The sequence below is a fragment of the Leguminivora glycinivorella genome, chromosome 25, assembly GCF_023078275.1.
Source record: "Leguminivora glycinivorella isolate SPB_JAAS2020 chromosome 25, LegGlyc_1.1, whole genome shotgun sequence".
Taxonomy (NCBI): domain Eukaryota; kingdom Metazoa; phylum Arthropoda; class Insecta; order Lepidoptera; family Tortricidae; genus Leguminivora; species Leguminivora glycinivorella.
In genome coordinates, this window is record NC_062995.1 from 7,304,660 (window position 1) to 7,324,485 (window position 19,826).

The following is a 19,826-nucleotide window of genomic DNA, read 5'->3' on the forward strand; positions in this document are numbered from 1 at the left end:
CCTCTCGCACTTATTACCACTATCAAAATCATTTGAATGACGTCATCACTGTCATCATTTGGGGATACCAGTCAATATTCAAAGTTACTACCAAATCTACTAATACCCAATTAAAGGTTTTTAATAATTGCGCAATTTTTTGGTTTTATGGCTTCATAATAATGACTTACCAATTCGTTACAAGGTATTAATGCCCTTGCCTCGATATAATACGAAAATAATTTAAGTAGTTTATAAACTTAGTTATCATACAGGTAAAAATACTACTACTATAGTAATTTTTTAACACTGGTCACACGTGCGAGAGGGACACCAGCCCCAACTTTGACCCTCTCATGTGGACACACTGTTGCTAGTCTGTCAAGAACGCCTTTATGCGCCGGTGATAAGGTTCAATTTAGTATGGCAAAAAAAGTGTGAGCTCAGTCCCTATTGTAAGTCGATGTTATCGACTTGACTTGACAGATGATGCAAGGTATGTTCAAATACTATTCTCGTTGTCTTTATTTTAAGCAACTTGTTGGTATGAAGGAAATTTTTATGTTACCGAATAATAGACAAACCAAGACAAACACATTTTAATTGCCGTGGAGTTTTTGTTGATATACAAATTGTATTATCGTTGTATTGTAAACAATGAATCTTATTGTAAAATGGACGAATGTTGTATGATATCCGAACGAAATACTTACAGAACAATATTCATTCTTTTTCATTCCATTCGTTCGAATCATTCATTCTACTTTCAATATCAGTTTTTTTCTTTGAAATTTGAGGACTTGACTTGAGGAGTTGCGGTTCGATGTTTGAAGATTAAAGCCCGTGAGTTGCGGAGTGGCAGTTTTGCAGATTGAGGGCTGTTTAAAGCATCAGGAGTAACAATATAGTTATATTATCTCATCATCAGAAACTGCATTAAAACCTCAGAATGTATTCGTAAGTCCTTCAAATATCTATAACTTGTTTACAAACTTACCGTAGTCGCATTCACTCGCACGGTTGTTGTGGCACCGAAACGAGGATTTCCGCGCGACTAATATCTACCGCTTATGTAGCATTAATCATCAATTACTAGAATAGATTTATGAGTATGCCATCTAAGCTACTACCTGCCGATATTGTATGTCTCGCTGACCAGTAAAAAAAGCTATATTTTCTTTTTTCAGCACCGTTGTCGACCCCAAGCCTCATCAAATGATGACGTGCCCATACAATAAGGCACATCAGGTTGAGCATTATAGAATGCACATTCACTTACAAAAGTGCCGCAAGCAATATCCGAAAATGCCGAAAGTCTCCTGCCCGCTTGACGCTACACATGTAGTTAATGATGCTGAGTTAGATGTAAGTATTGCTTATGGCACTGGTCCACCCCAAGCTAGTAAGCTATGAGCTGTGGCTATGAGCTATCGGCTATAACGTTGTCCGCAACCAGTATGCTGTCCCGCACACCTCGCTGGCTCTGCAAAAAACCAGTGCGGTTGACACGCCTGTTGTGTCAGCTGCAATGCTGAGTGGAGACCATTTCGGCCTCTCATTTCTATTTCTACTGTTTTGTTTTAAGTCTTTGTATTTCTATTTCTGATATTTTGTAGTGATGTATTGGCTGAATAAATGAATTCTATTCTATTATATAAAAACGAACAAAAGATAAGCACTCCCATGCAAATAAAAGAGCGGCGATTTTGATAGCTCACCGCTAATGAATACTTGTTGTTCCATTGGGAGTATCTTGAAGTTAATATTGGCTAGGATATAATGCAGACAATTTCATTCCATATAACCATACCACCATGTTGATCAGTCAAAGTTTTAGTATTTTAGTTATTATCTCATATTAGAAAAGCTTACATATTTTGTATTATTGTATTTTGTGTACCCTACACAGTTGTTATTAGAGTTGTGCCTGCTCGTTCACTGAAAAGATCGCTCCCAACTAGTACGATCTCCGAAGTGTACTAGTTCATTCTTTTAGGACATTTAGGACAGTAGTACACCAAGAGAGCGAGAGACAAATTGTGCATATGGCGTACAGTAACGCTCGCTCGTACTAGCCGAGAGCTGATCGGCCGTTTTCACGCGCTCTCGGACCGAGTCAGTCGGTTTTAGTTCGGTTGCGATCGGATCACACAAATCACTTTGCTGTCATTGTCACTCCTCGGCTCTTCGCTCCTTTCGCTCTCATTCTGTTGCGCGTGTGTGAGTGTACTAAATGTTCTAGAGAGCAGAATTTGGGAGTAGTTCGGTCTAGTACAGTGCAGGGAATCATGTCTTTTGTACTGTTAGTACATGTACTACACAAGCCTAGTTGTTATAAACATGAAACTGTTTCTTTGTAGTCAAAAGTTCAATGAGAGTCAGACTCCATCTTAAAACGTAATTATTATAACATCCACAGTTCCACGTCTCAACATGCCCGAAGCGTTTCCTGTTCGACACTCAAAAGTATTTAGTTGAAGACGAGGTGGTGCCACGAGAACTGCCGCCTGTACCCGTGGTGCAGACTGATGAGAACTGGGAGGAGGTAAGCATTAAATACTACTACTGCACAGAAAAGAAGAATCCCGGTAAGGGCATTTATTAGTGTGATGAGCACAGATATTTGTTCCTGAGTCATGGATGTTTTGTATGTATATTGTATATTATAAGTATTTATATTATATATATATTGTAGTCTGAGTACCCACAGCACAGGCCTATTTGTGTAAGAATGTATAACAGTTATTTATTTATTTTCTTATTATTATTTATTAATCAGACCAGCAGTTATAACAACTGATAGTTGCCTGTATCCAACAATTAAATAAATAAATAAATAAATATTGGGGACACCTTACACAGATCAACTTAGCCCCAAACTAAGCAAAGCTTGTACTATGGGTGCTAAGCGACGATATACATACTTAAATAGATAAATACATACTTATATACATAGAAAACATCCATGACTCAGGAACAAATATCAGTGCTCATCACACAAATAAATGCCCTTACCGGGATTCGAACCCAGGACCGCGGCTTAGCAGGCAGGGTCACTACCGACTGAGCCAGACCGGTCGTCAGAACAAAATTCTTTCTTAAGATGTGTTCTTTAAATTTGTTAAGTAGTTATCTAGTCGGTTCTTAAACTGGTTAACATTCAGTGCTGAGATCACGTCTTCTGGTAATTTGTTCCATGTTTTGACCACTCTGTTGCTGAGAAAATGTTTGCGAGGGTTGTTTTTAGACAGTTCAGATATTAGTTTGTACTGGTGGCCTCGCAGACGGGTGTTAATATTGCGCTTGTACAGGTCTTGAAACTGGTCTATGTCATAGTGCCCCGTTAAAATCTTGAACGTTTTATTCCTACAAAACCCTTGAAAACATCCAGACCCCAAGTAAGGACGTACACTTTCACAACTAAGAACCTGCCTGGGCACTCATGAACTTTGCTCAGATACTGGATGACCGGTATGGGGATATAGGTATATGCACTTGGAGATGTATGTCAAACCACTTGTTTTTCTAGTTATTAATAATGTTTGTCTTATATTGCCCGTGTGGTGATGGGTTAAGAATTTCACCACCCCCTTTCTTCCCGTGGGTGTCGTAGAAGGCGACTGTGGGATATGGGTTAAATTGTGGCGTAGGCGAGAGGCTGGCAACCTGTCACTGCAATGTCACAGTTTCGTTTTCTTTCAACCCCTTATTTGCCAAGAGTGGCACTGAAACCTGAGTAGTTTCATGTGCTCTGCCTACCCCTTCATGGGACACAGGCGTGATTGTATGTATGTATGTATGTATGTAATAATGTTTATCAAGTCTGTTTTTGAAACTGTTCACTGAAGGAGCACTTACCACAGTTTACATTACAAATTTGTCTAATACTTTTTTTAAATTCCAGGAGGCGAGCACATCCTACGTGCCAGATGTGTCTCGAAAAGGGCCTCACATCATCACTAAGATCAAAGGCGCTACGCCTTCCGAGCGCCGCCAGGCGAGAATGGAAGGCGTCAAGAATTATCGCCCCATGCCTTCCGCCTCCGAGTAAAAAACCTAATACCTCTGCCACACACTCGACGAGCGCCGTGGGAAGTAGGCAGAGGCGTAGTGGGGCCGCGCTACTCGTCATGCCCACCGCTCCCTATTTTGTCGGTTTTTTTGGAGCAAGTCAAAAGGCCGGTAACAACCTAATGCGATACTCGCGCGAGTAGGGCAGTGTGTAGCCACAGAGGGCAACATCGCGGCAGCGCGAGGAGCAACGCGAGGGGCATAGTGAGGCAGAGGTATAACATGTGTTTTAAGTATTATCACTAGCCGGGTCCACACTGACCACACGACTCGCGCGCAAAACGTGCTCATCATAGAGGAATAAGTATGGGAAGAGTTGTAACTCTATACATCAGTAAATGCAAGTTATTTGTAGTGACATCTAGCGTCAACTAGCGTAAATTATCAGTACCACTACTCGACACTAGGTGTCAACAGTGTCTCGTCTACCAAAAGTGTAATATGAAAACAGTTTACAACTTATATTACAAGCACAAAGAATTGAAAACAGAGTACTGATTAATTATACTACTTATTAGCTAAAAAATTCTTGAGAATTAGACTTTTTGTTCGTCGCCACATCTATTGACAAGTAGCAGTACTGACAATTTACGCTAGTTGACGCGTGACCACTACAAACAACTTGAGTTACAACTCTATTCCTCTATGGTTTAGAATTAGAAATACCTCATTAGTTGTACGAATTTGAATGTTACAGAATAATATGTACAAAATGTATGATATGTACAAATTGATGAGACTTTCCGTCACAAAAGGGTTTATTCTTTAAATGATGTTCTCAAGCGTCTAAATAGAAGTTATATACATATCGTCACTACTTTAAAAAAAAACTTGTATCTCCGTCTGTCAATGAAAAGAAAATTGTAGTAAGTATGTATGGAATGCATATAGACTTACTGCGTTTTAACTTTGAGGAGCAGCGTGAGATACGAGATTTTTTCAAAGTAGTGACGATATGTATAAATAATATAGTTAGTTAATTGATGGAGAAATCAGTAGGAGTATGTTAAGCTTAAAATGTGTGTGAGATTTAACTACATTTATATAAATTTGGCAAGTACTACTTATCAAGATTTTGAGACGGAAAGGAATGTACATTGAGTTTTGATTTGAATCATAAGACCCTTCTGTGCGTGGAAGCCACAAGTTATAATATAATATCATTAATTATATAAGTAAATTCTTATATAAGAAAAGTTATATCGTTAAGTTGACTACGTAATGTTGTTTTTGTAATTTTTTTAGCAATTACTTTACAGGAATTTTTTCTTTTTTTTTCTGTTCATATTTTTTCGACGAAGTCTCAGATAGACAATGCTAGTATTATATTTAATATAGTGCTGTCTCGCTTACGGCTCAGCCACGACATTGGTCTAAGCGCGACATCGGTGAGCGGCGGCCATACATTGGAGCGAGACGCAGCGATGGGACTTTTCATTCGCACGTATGGCTGCCGCTCACCGCTGCCGCGCTTAGACCAATGTCGTGGCCGGGCCGTAAATGTAAGGCCCTCGTAGACGCTCAATCGGTTTGGCAGCGGGGTGGGGTGGCCCTCGTACGAGCTACTGCGTGAACTCAGGACTCAGGACTAGAGTTGGGCCGAATATTCGGTAAATATTCGGCGTATTGGGAAAGTTTTTAATTGTTCGTATTCTGCCGAATAATTCGGTTGCATTCCCGAATATTTACCGAATAAACAAAGTAAATAACTAATGAAGATCTTACGTAATCCATTGGATAATAAGCTCGTATTTTAGTAGATTTTTAAGGAACTGCTAAAAAGAGAGAGCTTTGAAAAAAATTAAAAAACCCGTAGTTTAAGAGTTGAGAAAAGTTATTATCCACTAAATCATAAAAACATATATGGAGTAACATATGTAACCATTATCAATCATTTAATAGTTTTAATGAACCTCCCCTTTAAAAATATGGCGTAACCGAATATTGGGCCGAATGTTCGGATCGGTCGTAAGAGCTGAACCGAATATTCGGCCGAATATTCGTATTCGGCAAAGTCCATATTCGGCCCACCTCTACTCAGGACACTGGTATGACTTCAACTGATTGACATGTACGCCACACGCCCCTCCCCGCACATTTTGCCACTGTTTAATTTCTACTCTTGCCAGTCTCGAGATAATTTTGTTTAAATATTGTGTTTAATTTTTCTCTTAGTGCCATAATGTAAAGTGTTTGCTTATTACGTAAGATATTTGTGGTTGTAAAATAAACAACATATAATATGATATACTTTGTTATTTATTAATTCCTTTTCTAGGGTTAAAATCCAGACCGACCGACGTCGACGCAGCGTCAGGCTTTGCCCATACAGTTGGCCCGACGCGACGCTCGCGAGACGCTAGATGTGGGGGGACCCTTAGATAGATCCATAGAAGAATAAGGAGGAAAGAGTTGTAACTCCATACATCAGTAAATGCAATTGTAGTGACATCTAGCGTCAATCACGCGCCAAATAGCGTAAATTATCAGTACCACTACTCGACACTAGGTGTCAACAGAGTCTCGTCTGCCAAAAAAATAACATTAAAACAGTTTACAACTTATATTACAAGCAGAAGGAAGTGAAAACAGAATACTGCTTAATACTATTGTAATATTAGCTAAAAAGTGTTGTGCATTAGACTTTTCATTCGTCGCGACATCTATTGACAAGTAGCAGTACTGATAATTTACGCTATTTGACGCGTGGATGACGCTAGATGTCACTACAAATAACTCGCATTTACTGATGTATGGAGTTACAACTCTTCCCATACTTATTCCTCTATGATAGATCATAGGTCTAGTCTTCCATAGGGTCGAGGCATTTCTGCCACGGCGCGGGCTCCGCCTCGCGATGCCTCTGACGTTTCGGCCACGGCTTCTTCAAATGCACGTGTTCGACGTGCGCGCGTTGCTGGGCAGCGGTCGTGAAGCATTTGCCACATGTTTCGCACTTGAAGGGTTTTAGCCCGGTGTGGATCTAAGGACAAAAACGTAGGTACTAAGTATAGTCAACCAATTGGAACCCTAGACCACTGTACAACCATGTCAAAATGACAAGCAGTAAAAGATTTCTTAATCTGGTTTATAACGTCACTATGTGACATACTGTCTGTCTGCCTGTCTGTCTGTCTGCCTGTCTGTCTGTCTGTCTGTCTGTTTGTCTATGTGTTTGTTTGTCTATTATGTCTGTCTGTTTGTCTGTCTCTCTGTCTGTCTGTCTCTCTGTCTGTATGTCTGTCTGTTTGTTTGTCTATCTGTCTCTATGTCTGTATGTATGCCTGTCTGTCTCTCTGTCTGTATGTCTGTCTGTCTGATGCCTGTCTGTTTGTTATCTATCTGTCTGTATGTCTGTACGTATGTCTGTCTTTCTGTCTCTCTCTATCTGTCTGTTTGTTTATCTATATGTGTGTATGTCTGTATGTATATCTATCTGTCTGTCTGCCTGCCAGGCTGTCTGTCTGTCTCTGTGTGTGTCTGTCTGTTTCATCGTAGCTCCCGAACGAATGAACCGATTAAGATTTTTTTTTTGTTTGAAAGCTGAGTTAGTCGGCAGTGTTCTTAGCCACGTTTCATGAAAATCGGTCCACTATGTCGCGGTCGGGGGTTTTTCAAAATTTTAAATGTATGGTTAGGTTAGTTGCGTCGGGGGTTAGAAATATACTTACAAACATGTGCTTCCGGCGGTTGTTGGAGAAGGCGAAGTGTTTCCCACATAAAGGACACTCGTAGCTCGGCCTGGAGGCGCTGTGCACCACCCTCATGTGGAACACCAGGTTGGTCCTCTGCGTGAAGCTCTTCTCGCACCGGTCGCATTTGAAACGCTTTTCGCCGGTATGAACCCTCATGTGGTACACCAGGTTGTTCTTCTGCGTGAAGCTCTTCTCGCACCGGTCGCATTTGAAACGCTTTTCGCCGGTATGAACCCACATGTGGTCTTTTAGAAGAGCCATACTCTGCAAAATATAAATAGATATAAGAGCATGAACTTGGGACACTCCAATTAGCAAAAAAGTTGTTAACATAAATTATAAATTGAAATCGATTGTCTTATTGTTATTATGTGTATTTTGTCTTGCCTGTGTTCACGAATAAATGTTATTCTATTCTATTCTAGATATCATACACGGAAGAAAAAACGGCAAGGCCCACTGGTGGCCGAGCAGGGAAACGAACCCGGGTCTTCAGCTTATGCTTCCCGGCTCGGCCACCTTGCCGTTTTTTCTTTCGTGTATGATATCTATTTCAATTTACAATTTATACAGAATGCCCGGTAATTAATGGACAACCTTTTAATTTTTTCGAGATTTTCACACTTCTTAAAATTTTAATACTACCTACAATTTTAAAAAGTGTGAAAATCCCAAAAACCAGGCGACTTATACTGAACCTTAATGTCGATTTTCTGGACCAGTATAAGGTGCCCTCTTGGTGACTAAAAGGTTGTCTATTATTAATTACCGGGCACCCGGTAGGTATATAGTAGTGTGACTACTTGAAAAAAAGAACACATCAAAAATATTCAATAAAATAATTTGATTATTTTTAACATAAATTAACTCTAGTTGTTGTTAACATAAATTAACTAGTTTTGTGACGACAGTTAAGCATAAAATCTATCTAAAAATTTACTTTTTCCACATTCTAAATGTAGATTATCGCTTAAAGTTTATTACTAACACAAAAACAATATTTTAGAGAAATTCATGCTTAATTATCGTCACGAAACTGACAGTAAGTTAATTTTTGTTTACAACTTTCGTTACATGTACACACGGGTGTACCAAATTCTGAAAAAGCCCATAAATAACTATTGTAGGGACTCCGCCAAGCTGAAATGGGACTGGGCAGGACATGTCAGTCGCATGCACTCACAGACGTGAGCAAAAATTGGGTGCCGCAAGACGGGCGAGGATCTGGCAGACCTAGGCGACGATGGTGGGATGACCTGGACGCATATCGTCACTACTTTAAAAAAACTTGTATCTTCGTCTGTCAATGAAAAGAAAATTGTAGTAAGTATGTATGAAATGCATATAGACTTACTGCGTTTTAACTTTGAGGAGCAGCGTGAGATACGAGATTTTTTTAACCGACTTCAAAAAAAGGAGGAGGTTCTCAATTCGACTGAATGTTTTTATTTTAATTTTTTTGTATGTATATCTCCGAGAATCGTGAACCGATTTTCAAAAAGTTTTTTTTTAATCGAACGGATTCGCACCAAGTCAGGGTCTGATGATGGGATCCTGGAGAAATCGAGGGAACACTTCAAATGTTATAGGCACTTGTAATGCTTTTAGTGTATTTTTCAAAGGTACACCAGTATTGACGCCTGATGGTAATAATTTTTCATCACACCCGCACTTTAAATGTGCTATTGCACGCAGGCGGAGCGTGAGTTATAGAAAAATCGTTCTCCCAAGGGAATAATGAAATTTCTTGTACCGTACTTAACTTTTTTACATCTATTTACATATTTTTTACATTGCGAGTGTGATGAAAAACATTGTGTGTAACTCGGGGAGTATGAATATTACTAACTCGAGTCTTTAAATCGCTCCGGCAAGCCGTCGCGATTTAACTTACTCTCGTTAGTAATATTCAACTTCCTCCCCTTGTTGCACAATGTACTATTATCAGGGAGCGTACTTTTCATGCCGATGACATTAATCTGACGTCACGCTCCGTATAGGATGATCACAAATAGTTTTATTGTAAATTATTAATCATTAGTCGTCAATCATTTTAATCGTGTACAAATTACTTCAAATACAGTAGTCCATTTACATGTGGCATAAATAATACCTACTTGAAATGTGAAACGTGAATAAAATTATTTGATTTGTTTTTATAAATAAATTTAATTAAATAGTATTGTTAACAACACAGTACAAGAAATACGTAGAAAAGAGAATTTCTCTCGAACGTAAAGTACACCATTCTTCTTGCATTCATTACCATGCAAAGAAATTCATAACTTAAAATGATTGATGACTAATGATTAATAATTAATAATATAAAACAATTTGTGATCACCCTATATGGAGCGTGACGTCAAATTGATGTCATCGGCACGAAAAGTACGCTCCCTGACTATTATGTAGCTGAGCTGATGATGGAAGGTCAACTTCTCAATGGTTAGGAGTTAAAGGATAATTATTTCACTACTGTACGCATATTCGGACTGATACTTATAATATCAATAGGAACCACTAAAAATCAACAAATAAATAAACTTTTTAACAAAAAATAAAACCGCCTTCAAAAATAAGCGCGTTACAAAACACGGAGAAACTAAAAAGCAAAAAATAATGAACCTTTGAATTCAGATTTCTTATAGGATTGCAATAATCTAAACATCCAAATTATAAACAAATCAATTATTTTTGGAGTCGGGGCCAGCCTGCGAATGTGGGTGGCCAGCCAAACTAGCAATAGCAAGAAGAGGAACAGGGCTGGTACGGACTACAAAAATAATTGATTTGTTTATAATTTGGATGTTTAGATTATTGCGATCCTATAAGAAATCTGAATTCAAAGGTTCATTATTTTTTGCTTTTTAGTTTCTCCGTATTTTGTAACGCACTTATTTTTGTAGGCGGTTTTATTTTTTTTTAAAGTAGTGACGATATATTAGCGACTGGCCGGAGATTGCTCAAGGCCGTGACGGATGGAGATCCATGGAGGAGGCCTTTGCCCAGCAGTGGGACACCATGTAGGCTATTAATATAGAGACACCTTATACAGATCGACCTAGCCCCAAACCATAGAGGAATAAGTAAGGGAAGTGTTGTAACTCCATATGAAATGAAATGAAATGAATGAAATGAAATGCATTTATTTGCTCAACATTATGTACAGGCCCCGTAGCCGAATGGCATTTCTCCGACGCCAAACGAAAGCGATACGCCGCTGGCTCTGTCGCGCCAATACGCAAGCGCGATAGAGATAGATATCTACTAGCTCTTCGTTTCGTGAGCGATTGTGCCATTCGGCTAGCCACCCAGATAAGTTGGTAATATCATTAGTGTTATGTCCAGATAATGTCAATACCTTATACTAGTAGGCATGCAAATGTTATTAATTAAAGCTATTTACATTATATCACATATTTATACCATTAATTAAAGTTAAACTATTGATTCATAATAATTTACATAATAATAATTACAGATTTAAATAAAATTCATTAATAATAAAATGTCTAAGTATTAATTAACGTCTCCATTTAAATATTCTTTAACGCTATAAAAATTATGATTACTTAAAAATGCTATGATTGCCCGTTTAAATTTAATAAATGGCATATCTCTTAAATATTGTGGCAGTTTATTATATATAATGTATGTCATTCCGTCTACATTATTACGGTATAGTGCCAAATTGTTTCTCGTACCAAGAAGTTTCTTTAATCGATTAGCTCTGGCATTCGGATTGACTTGCGCTACAAATGTAAAATATTGGTAGTGCTTCTTTACAAAAATGCATATTTCTGCTATATATATACAGGCTAAGGGCAGAATTTTAAGTTTTACAAACATCGGTCTACATGATTGTCTTGTAGTAATTCCACATAATGCTCTGATACACTTTTTAGGGTTCCGTAGTCAACTAGGAACCCTTATAGTTTCGCCATGTCTGTCTGTCCGTCCGTCCGTCCGTCCGTCCGTCCGTCCGCGGATAATCTCAGTAACCGTTAGCACTAGAAAAATGAAATTTGGTACCAATATGTATATCAATCACGCCAACAAAGTGCAAAAATTAAAAATGGAAAAAAATGTTTTATTACGGTACCCCCCCTACATGTAAAGTGGGGGCTGATATTTTTTTTCATTCCAACCCCAACGTGTGATATATTGTTGGATAGGTATTTAAAAATGAAGAAGGGTTTAATACTAATATCGTTTTTTGATAATACTAATATTTTCGGAAATAATCGCTTCTAAAGGAAAAAAAAGTGCGTCCCCCCCCCCTCTAACTTTTGAACCCTATGTTCAAAAAATATGAAAAAAATCACAATAGTAGATCTTTATAAAAACTTTCTAGGAAAATTGTTTTGAACTTGATAGGTTCAGTAGTTTTTGAGAAAAATACGGAAAACTACGGAACCCTACACTGAGCGTGGCCCGACACGCTCTTGGCCGGTTTTAATTTTTTTGGGCTTTAAATGCTCTATTAATGTCAACAGAGTTGCCCCAGATTATGACGCCGTATCGCAGCACAGATGATACGTAGCTATGATATGCATTTAAAGCGGTGTCTAAGGATGCGATTTCTTTTAGGCGTTTGAGTGCAAACACAAATCGGTTTACTTTACTGCATACAGTGTCAATATGTTTCTTCCAGTTACAGTGGTCATCAAGAGCTAATCCTAAAAATACTGTTGAATTAACTATTTCTACTTTACTATTGTTGTACATTACATACATCATCAGTAAATGCAGTTATTTATAGTGATATCTAGCGTCAACTAGCGTAAATTATCAGTACTGCTACTTGTCAATAGATGTCGCGACGAACAAAAAGTCTAATGCTCAACAATTTTTAACTAATATTACAATAGTATTAATCAGTACTCTGTTTTCAATTTCTTCTGCTTGTAATATAAGTTGTAAACTGTTTTAATATTACATTTTTGGCAGATGCGACACTAAAACATAAACATAAACATAATTTTTATTGAAAACAAGTATTGCATATTTACATTACATCCAACAAATACTTAAAATTATCGATGATTTACATTTGCCTGAACTAGGGAAACCCTGTGTTTCAGGCGAGAGGTACGGCAAAACAAGGTTCAAACTTAATTTAATTCAATTTTAATGTTCACTTACAAAATGTATTTATTTATCATTTATTCATTTCACTACTTAAGTTATTTATATAATATAACTATTTACATTATTATTTGCTTTAGCAGATCAATACCATTGTTATACATAATATATTAATAATCTTATTTATCTCAATGTGTGTTTAGACCTACCTATTACCTATCTATATATTCATTTTATAACTAATAGTAGATTCTCTGTGTCTTCGTACGTCATATTTTGGAGGGCTTTTCGGAGAGTTTCCTTACACTTCGTGTAGCTAAGTGAGTATAAATCTAAAATTGCATTAAGCTTGTTATATAAAAAAGGACCTAGAGCGATGAAAAATCTCATAGAAAAGGCATATTTCCTATGAATGTTTTGTTGACAAACAATATCTTTGCGCCTCTTGTTAGTATGTTCAGTGTTGTACGGGGTTGCGGCGTGCTGTTTTAATACAATGTTCAAAATAAACAATTGTCTAACAGTAAGGACCCCAAAGGACTTGTAAAGAAGGTTAGATGGGAAGAGGAATGGGCGGAAAGTAGTTTTAGCTAGTCCGCCCCAAGAGGAAATACAGTATGTGATCACCGACTGACATATCGCATAATAAACTTGTTTGATTAGTTGAGTTGACGCGACTGTTCGTAGTTTTTTGAAAACATATATCAGCTTGCGCACTCTACTGCACAATTTTTCGACGTGGTCTTTGAAAGAGAGAGTTTCATCGATTATAATACCCAAATATTTAGTGTTTTTTGTAATAGCTATTACAGAACACGTGCATCGGTTGATTTCAAGGCTTGTACAGTTGTAATGGGCGTATAGTTTGTAATTATTTGTGTCGAGGTTATTTTTGCGCATGTTAAATTTTATATAATTAGTTTTAGCTGAGTTGAGAGTTAGTACGTGACGTTGTAGCCATTGAGTGGCCTTCTGAAAACCACGTTGTGCATACTCATAGACTTCCTGTGTTGATTTCGCGGAAAAAAGTAGGGCAGTGTCATCAGCGTAGGAGATGATTTTTCCATTCTGCATTTTTAGATTGCAAAGGTCATTTATATACACTAAAAATAGAGTGCTGGATAAGCAACTTCCTTGTGGAATTCCATAATGTGTAGTTTTCATATCTGCGCTAATAACGTCATTGATTTTTACGCATTGCTCACGTTCGTTTAGGTAGTCTGTAAGTAACATGAGCTGAGTACCTCTAAAACTTAGTTTTTCGAGTTTCTGCAGAAGTATGGGAATGGAAACTGTATCAAATGCTTTGGCAAGATCAAGAAATATTCCTATTGTCTGGTTTCCTTTATCCAGTTCCTGGACCAAGTAATCTGTTAGCTCATGTACTGCATCGCCGGTTGACAAATTAGATCTAAAACCAAACTGGGTTTTCGACAATTACTTATTTTTTTCTAGATATTGAATGATTCTATTATTAATAATTTTTTCTAATATTTTAGATGTTGAGGGTAATAAAGAAATAGGTCTGTAATTGGATATTTGGTCTTTGTTGCCAGATTTGTGAATTGGAATGATTAGAGATTTTTTTAGGCATTTGGGAAAGATCCCCTCGGTGAGGCATCTTTGGAAAATGTGTGTTAAGTGAGGGAGCAGTAAATGCTTATATTGCTTTAAAAATTTATTTGAAATGCCATCCCAGCCAACTGCAGAGTCGTCTCTTAGGCTCATTATCATTCTTTCTACTTCCAATTCGTCCGTATTTAGTAGTACAAATGATTTTGTTTGATTTTGATCGTTATCTGAGCATGCTGGATCATGTTGCATTGCACACTGTTGACACCTAGTGTCGAGTACTGATAATTTAAGCTATTTGACGCGTGATTGTCGCTAGATGTCACTACAAATAACTAGCATTTACTGATGTATGGAGTTACAACTCTTCCCTTACTTATTCCTCTTTTTTTTTTCGTCGGTGGCAAACAAGCATGCGGCCCGCCTGATGGAAAACGGTCACCGTAACCTATGGACGCCTGCAACTCAAACAGTGTCACATGCGCGTTGCCACCCCATTAGAAACTTGTACATTGCCTTTTGCTGTGTTAAGTACACAGCAAAAAGGAGTGTACAAGTCCTAAGAAGGGTTCGGGTTGCCGACAACTCAAAGGACAATAGACGGAACAAGTCAGTTCCATAAGTCCTCCCGTCATCAGCACACCGCAACCTCGTTGAGCTCTGGCAGCCTTACTCACCGGCAGGAACACAACACTATGAGTAGGGTCTAGCGCTATTTGGCTGCGGTCTTCTGTAAGGCGGAGGTACTTCCCCAGTTGGGCTCTGCTCTAGATTCGAGCGAGACAATATCCGCTGTGCTGTGCCCTACCACACAAAGCGGAATATCATTCGCTATACCCTACCTCCTACAAAAATGATATCCTCCTCTATGATATGAATGAGACAACATAGGTCTCACGTGAGGTTACTGATAGTTTTACCTGGAACATGCGTCCGCACTGCTCGCACATACAGGGTGTCTTCATGGCGGGGTACTTGGTTCGATTCTTGTCGGGGTGCGCGCGGCGGAAGTGCTGCGCGTACAGTCTTAGATCACGTAGTTGGACGCCGCACTGAAAACAAGCATTTTTTAGAGTTCCGTACCTCAAAAAAGAAAAACGGAACCCATATAGGATCATTCGTGTGTCTGTCTGTCCGTCTGTCACAACCAATTTTTCGGAAACTACCGAATCGATTAACTTGAAATTTGGAACACATATGTAGGGGCCACTTTTGGGGGGTAAAAGTGAAAATTAAAATTAAAGTTTCTAGAACTATATTGCGTTACATATCAAATGAAAGAGCTTTTTATAAGTATTTAAAAAAAAATTTTAGTAAAGTAATTTTCAAGTAATTTAAGAAAAATAAAAATAGGCAAAAAATAACCATTCCTCCCCCTTATCTCTGAAACTACTAAGCGTAAAATTTTCAAAAAAATACACGAGATACTTTTCAATCTATAGATTACAGAAAAAAACTCAAATTACGAATTTCACTCACTGCCGCTGCAAGGAGTTACCAAATCTCTTGAAATTGTGTGAGCGCGTTTGAATATTACATATAAATTCATTTCTGTTCCGTTTTGTTCAAAATATCGATTATTCGCAAAAATGACTTAAGTTCTTACTAAAACGGAGGCGCTTAAGCTCTTCTTGTAGTGTACGGAACCCTTGCAACGCGAGTACAAGTCGCACTTGATTAAAATTCCAGTTGGCAGCACTGAGCGTTGAACGTTTAACGCTGTTAGTTGCAAGTTTCACTTTAATAACTGTAAGATTAAAAAGTATGAAAATGAAAATGTTTTCATTGCGATTTGCAATTTCTCTTGCAAAACTCGTATTGCAGTATTTCCATAGAGCTTTTACATGTATGGGACACTGTTTTCTGCCCTATAATCCAGGTTATCTCAATATAACAGAACCACAAAATTAAAATTTTGAAAAACCTCCGACCGCGACATAGTGGACCGATTTTCATGAAACATGGCTAAGAACACTCCCGACTAACTCAGCTTTCAAACAAAAAAAAAACTAAATCGAAATCGATTACACATATGAAAGAAAAACCGGCCAAGACGGTTTTTAGGATTCCGTAGTGAACTAGGAACCCTTATAGTTTCGCCAAGTCTGCCTGTCCGTCCGTCCGCGGATAATCTCAGTGACCGTTAGCACTAGAAAGCTGAAATTTGGTACCAATATGTATATCAATCACGCCGACCAAGTGGTAAAATAAAAAGTGGGAAAAAATGCTTTGTTAGGGTACCCCCCCTACATGTAAAGTGGGGACTGATTTTTTTTTCATTCCAACCCCAACGTGTGATATATTGTTATGGATAGGTATTTAAACATGAATAAGTGTTTACAAAAATCGTTTTTGATAACATTAATATTTTCGGAAATAAACGCTGCTAAAGGAAAAAAAAATGTGTCCCCCCCCTCTAACTTTTGAACCATATGTTTAAAAAATATGAAAAAAATGAACTTTATCAGGGTGTCCACTACTAAACCCAAAAAAAATTCCCTGACTTTTCCCTGACTTTCCATGACCATTTAAGAAAATTTCCCTGAGCAAATTTTCAATTTTTACCGCTTTTGCTTAGGGTTGCAAAAAAACGTTTTTTTTCTCTGTCTAGAAAAAAAAAACCTAAAAGTTTTTATGGACACTCGTGTGTCTGTCTGTCCGTCTGTCAATCCAATTTTTTTTCCGGAATATGTTTATTTTCTAAAGTACGAAATATTAAAATTTGCAAGGCAGTTCATACTTTTGTACCTAAGGTTAACTATTAAACTTTAATTTCTGGTTTTATAAAACTAACGTAAACGAAATCTGTAGTTGGTAGTTATCGCCATTTACTTTTGGCTATATCAGTGCCGGCCCGTGCATCATGGTAGAGCGAGTTTGGGTTTCGGCGCCCTTAGATATCCCACACTAGAAAAAAATATCTCGCGAGCGCAGCGAGCGCGAAATTTTTTCCCCTTGTTTACGTCCCTGGGACTGGTAGTAATTATTATGTACACACTGTACACAGTACATAACATAGGAAACAAAATGGAGTACCTAGTCTATCAGAGCAGAGTAGTTATGTGCAAGTTGCGGAATGATTCCAAAAAAATCTTAAATTTCATGAAAAATTCACGAAACTTTCACGAAAAATAAAGGGAATTTTAATTAATGAAATGAAAAATAGTAAACGCGAGCGAAGCGAGCGCGAAATTTTTTCTTTGTTGTCAGCGTCGGGATGCCCATTTAGGTGTTTTGCCACTACATGATGCCTTTAGGTTTCCATGTGTTTGAAGTTCTCTCATCACCACGCTTATTATCCTCCTATGCTCCTTTGACGTGTGTGTGTGTGGATTGAGTGAGCACCTTCCGAAAATAAAAATAAAATATGCTGATCATTTAGTAAAAGTTCTAAAACAATTGTAAAACGAATCTCTGAATTTGTAAAAAGATAAATCAAAAGATACAGCCATTAACATGTGCTCACTCAGTTCTCACAAACTACCAACGAAAACAGTGAATATATTCATTTAACATATAATATTTATATACTAACATTTAGTAAAAAATAGGCCAACCTACCTCTATAAATATTAGATCACCTAGTGACGTATTTAATTTTTTACAAATAGTTTCTTATGCTCACTCAATCCTCACACTTTTGAAAAGCCGAATTTTGATGAAAAACATAAGATTTAGACCGCTATTATATGTGTATAGTTTAGTAAAAGTGAAATGGGAATTTGTAAAATACAAAACGAACCACTAACGTGTCAGGTTTTTTTATAATAAATTTTTGTAAGTGCTCACTCAGTCCACACGTTTTGAGAAAGTTAAAAATGTAAATATCTTACGATTTGTAGCACCTAAGACACTCGAAAGTACTTCAACATTTAGTAAAAATTTTTACTAAATATCCACCATCTAATATTTTATATTCGTTGTCTGGCTTTAAAGATATTCAGACATAACTTTTCTCATACAAATGTATCAAGTAGGGTGACCACACTATGTCGGCTCCTGATTTTCCCCACCTTCCCATTGTCATATTGAGATTGGGGAGTTTCGTTCAATTTTGATAATAGTTTATATTAAACTAATACCATATTAATTCTCCATCTGCAAACTGTTTTTAGGTTATGTTCTTGGCCTAGTGATGATGTGTATTGTGTAATTTTTATCGACGTCAGGATAATAACCATATCGACATCTATATCGCTCGTGCGTACTGGCGCGACAGAGCCAGACTAACTGGCACGGCGTTTCGTTTTCGTTTGGCGTCGGAGTAATGCCATTCGGCTACGCACGCTGTAAAGCTGCTAACACATGAGGATGCTTGCTAGCTTGTAAATGGGAGCGAGAAATAGTTATTATTTTCTCGCTCCCACTTACAAATCCGGTACGCTCATCTGTTAGCACGATAGATTACCAGGTTCTGGTTTCTTACTAGTGAAGTATTATATTCATTGTTTCTTTCCAATTATCATTCATGTCTTTTTTAATGCATGAATGTCGATATGGTTATTATCCTGACGTCGATAAAAATTACACAATACACATCATCACTAGGCCAAGAACATAACCTAAAAACAGTTTGCAGATGGAGAATTAATATGGTATTAGTTTAATATAAACTATTATCAAAATTGAACGAAACTCCCCAATCTCAATATGACAATGGGAAGGTGGGGAAAATCAGGAGCCGACATAGTGTGGTCACCCTACTTGATACATTTGTATGAGAAAAGTTATGTCTGAATATCTTTAAAACCAGACAACGAATTTAAAATATTAGATGGTGGATATTTAGTAAAAATTTTTACTAAATGTTGAAGTACTTTCGAGTGTCTTAGGTGCTACAAATCGTAAGATATTTACATTTTTAACTTTCTCAAAACGTGTGGACTGAGTGAGCACTTACAAAAATTTATTATAAAAAAACCTGACAAGTTAGTGGTTCGTTTTGTATTTTACAAATTCCCATTTCACTTTTACTAAACTATACACATGTAATAGCGGTCTAAATCTTATGTTTTTCATCAAAATTCGGCTTTTCAAAAGTGTGAGGATTGAGTGAGCATAAGAAACTATTTGTAAAAAATTAAATACGTAACTAGGTGATCTAATATTTATAGAGGTAGGTTGGCCTATTTTTTACTAAATGTTAGTATATAAATATTATATGTTAAATGAATATATTCACTGTTTTCGTTGGTAGTTTGTGAGAACTGAGTGAGCACATGTTAATGGCTGTATCTTTTGATTTATCTTTTTACAAATTCAGAGATTCGTTTTACAATTGTTTTAGAACTTTTACTAAATGATCAGCATATTTTTTTTTATTTTCGGAAGGTGCTCACTCAATCCACACACACACTCCTTTGACTCATACAAATTGCGCCTCTATGTGACGTTTTGCGCCATTAGCTTTATGAGGAACTC

At 37.4% G+C, this 19,826-nt stretch overlaps 2 protein-coding genes across 2 annotated transcripts in view; one reads left to right on the forward strand and one right to left on the reverse strand.

The window, feature by feature from the left end:
• The first annotated feature begins 775 nt into the window (after positions 1-775).
• LOC125239288 (gametocyte-specific factor 1-like) lies at positions 776-5,736 on the forward strand. The gene is made up of 4 exons (XM_048146829.1): positions 776-936; positions 1,167-1,344; positions 2,399-2,524; positions 3,884-5,736. The coding sequence occupies exons 1-4, from the start codon at positions 929-931 to the stop codon at positions 4,028-4,030; spliced, it is 459 nt and encodes a 152-aa protein (XP_048002786.1). The 5' UTR covers positions 776-928; the 3' UTR covers positions 4,031-5,736.
• An 817-nt stretch (positions 5,737-6,553) lies between these two features.
• LOC125239430 (zinc finger protein 98-like) overlaps positions 6,554-19,826 on the reverse strand; it is a 29,611-nt gene continuing 16,338 nt past the window's right edge. Inside the window, exons 13-15 of the mRNA XM_048147002.1 lie at positions 15,326-15,457; positions 7,722-8,009; positions 6,554-7,033 (exon numbers count right to left, since the gene is read on the reverse strand). Of these exons, the coding sequence (XP_048002959.1) occupies positions 6,854-7,033; positions 7,722-8,009; positions 15,326-15,457 (600 nt within the window). The 3' untranslated portion in view covers positions 6,554-6,853. The remainder of the gene's footprint in view (positions 7,034-7,721; positions 8,010-15,325; positions 15,458-19,826) is intronic.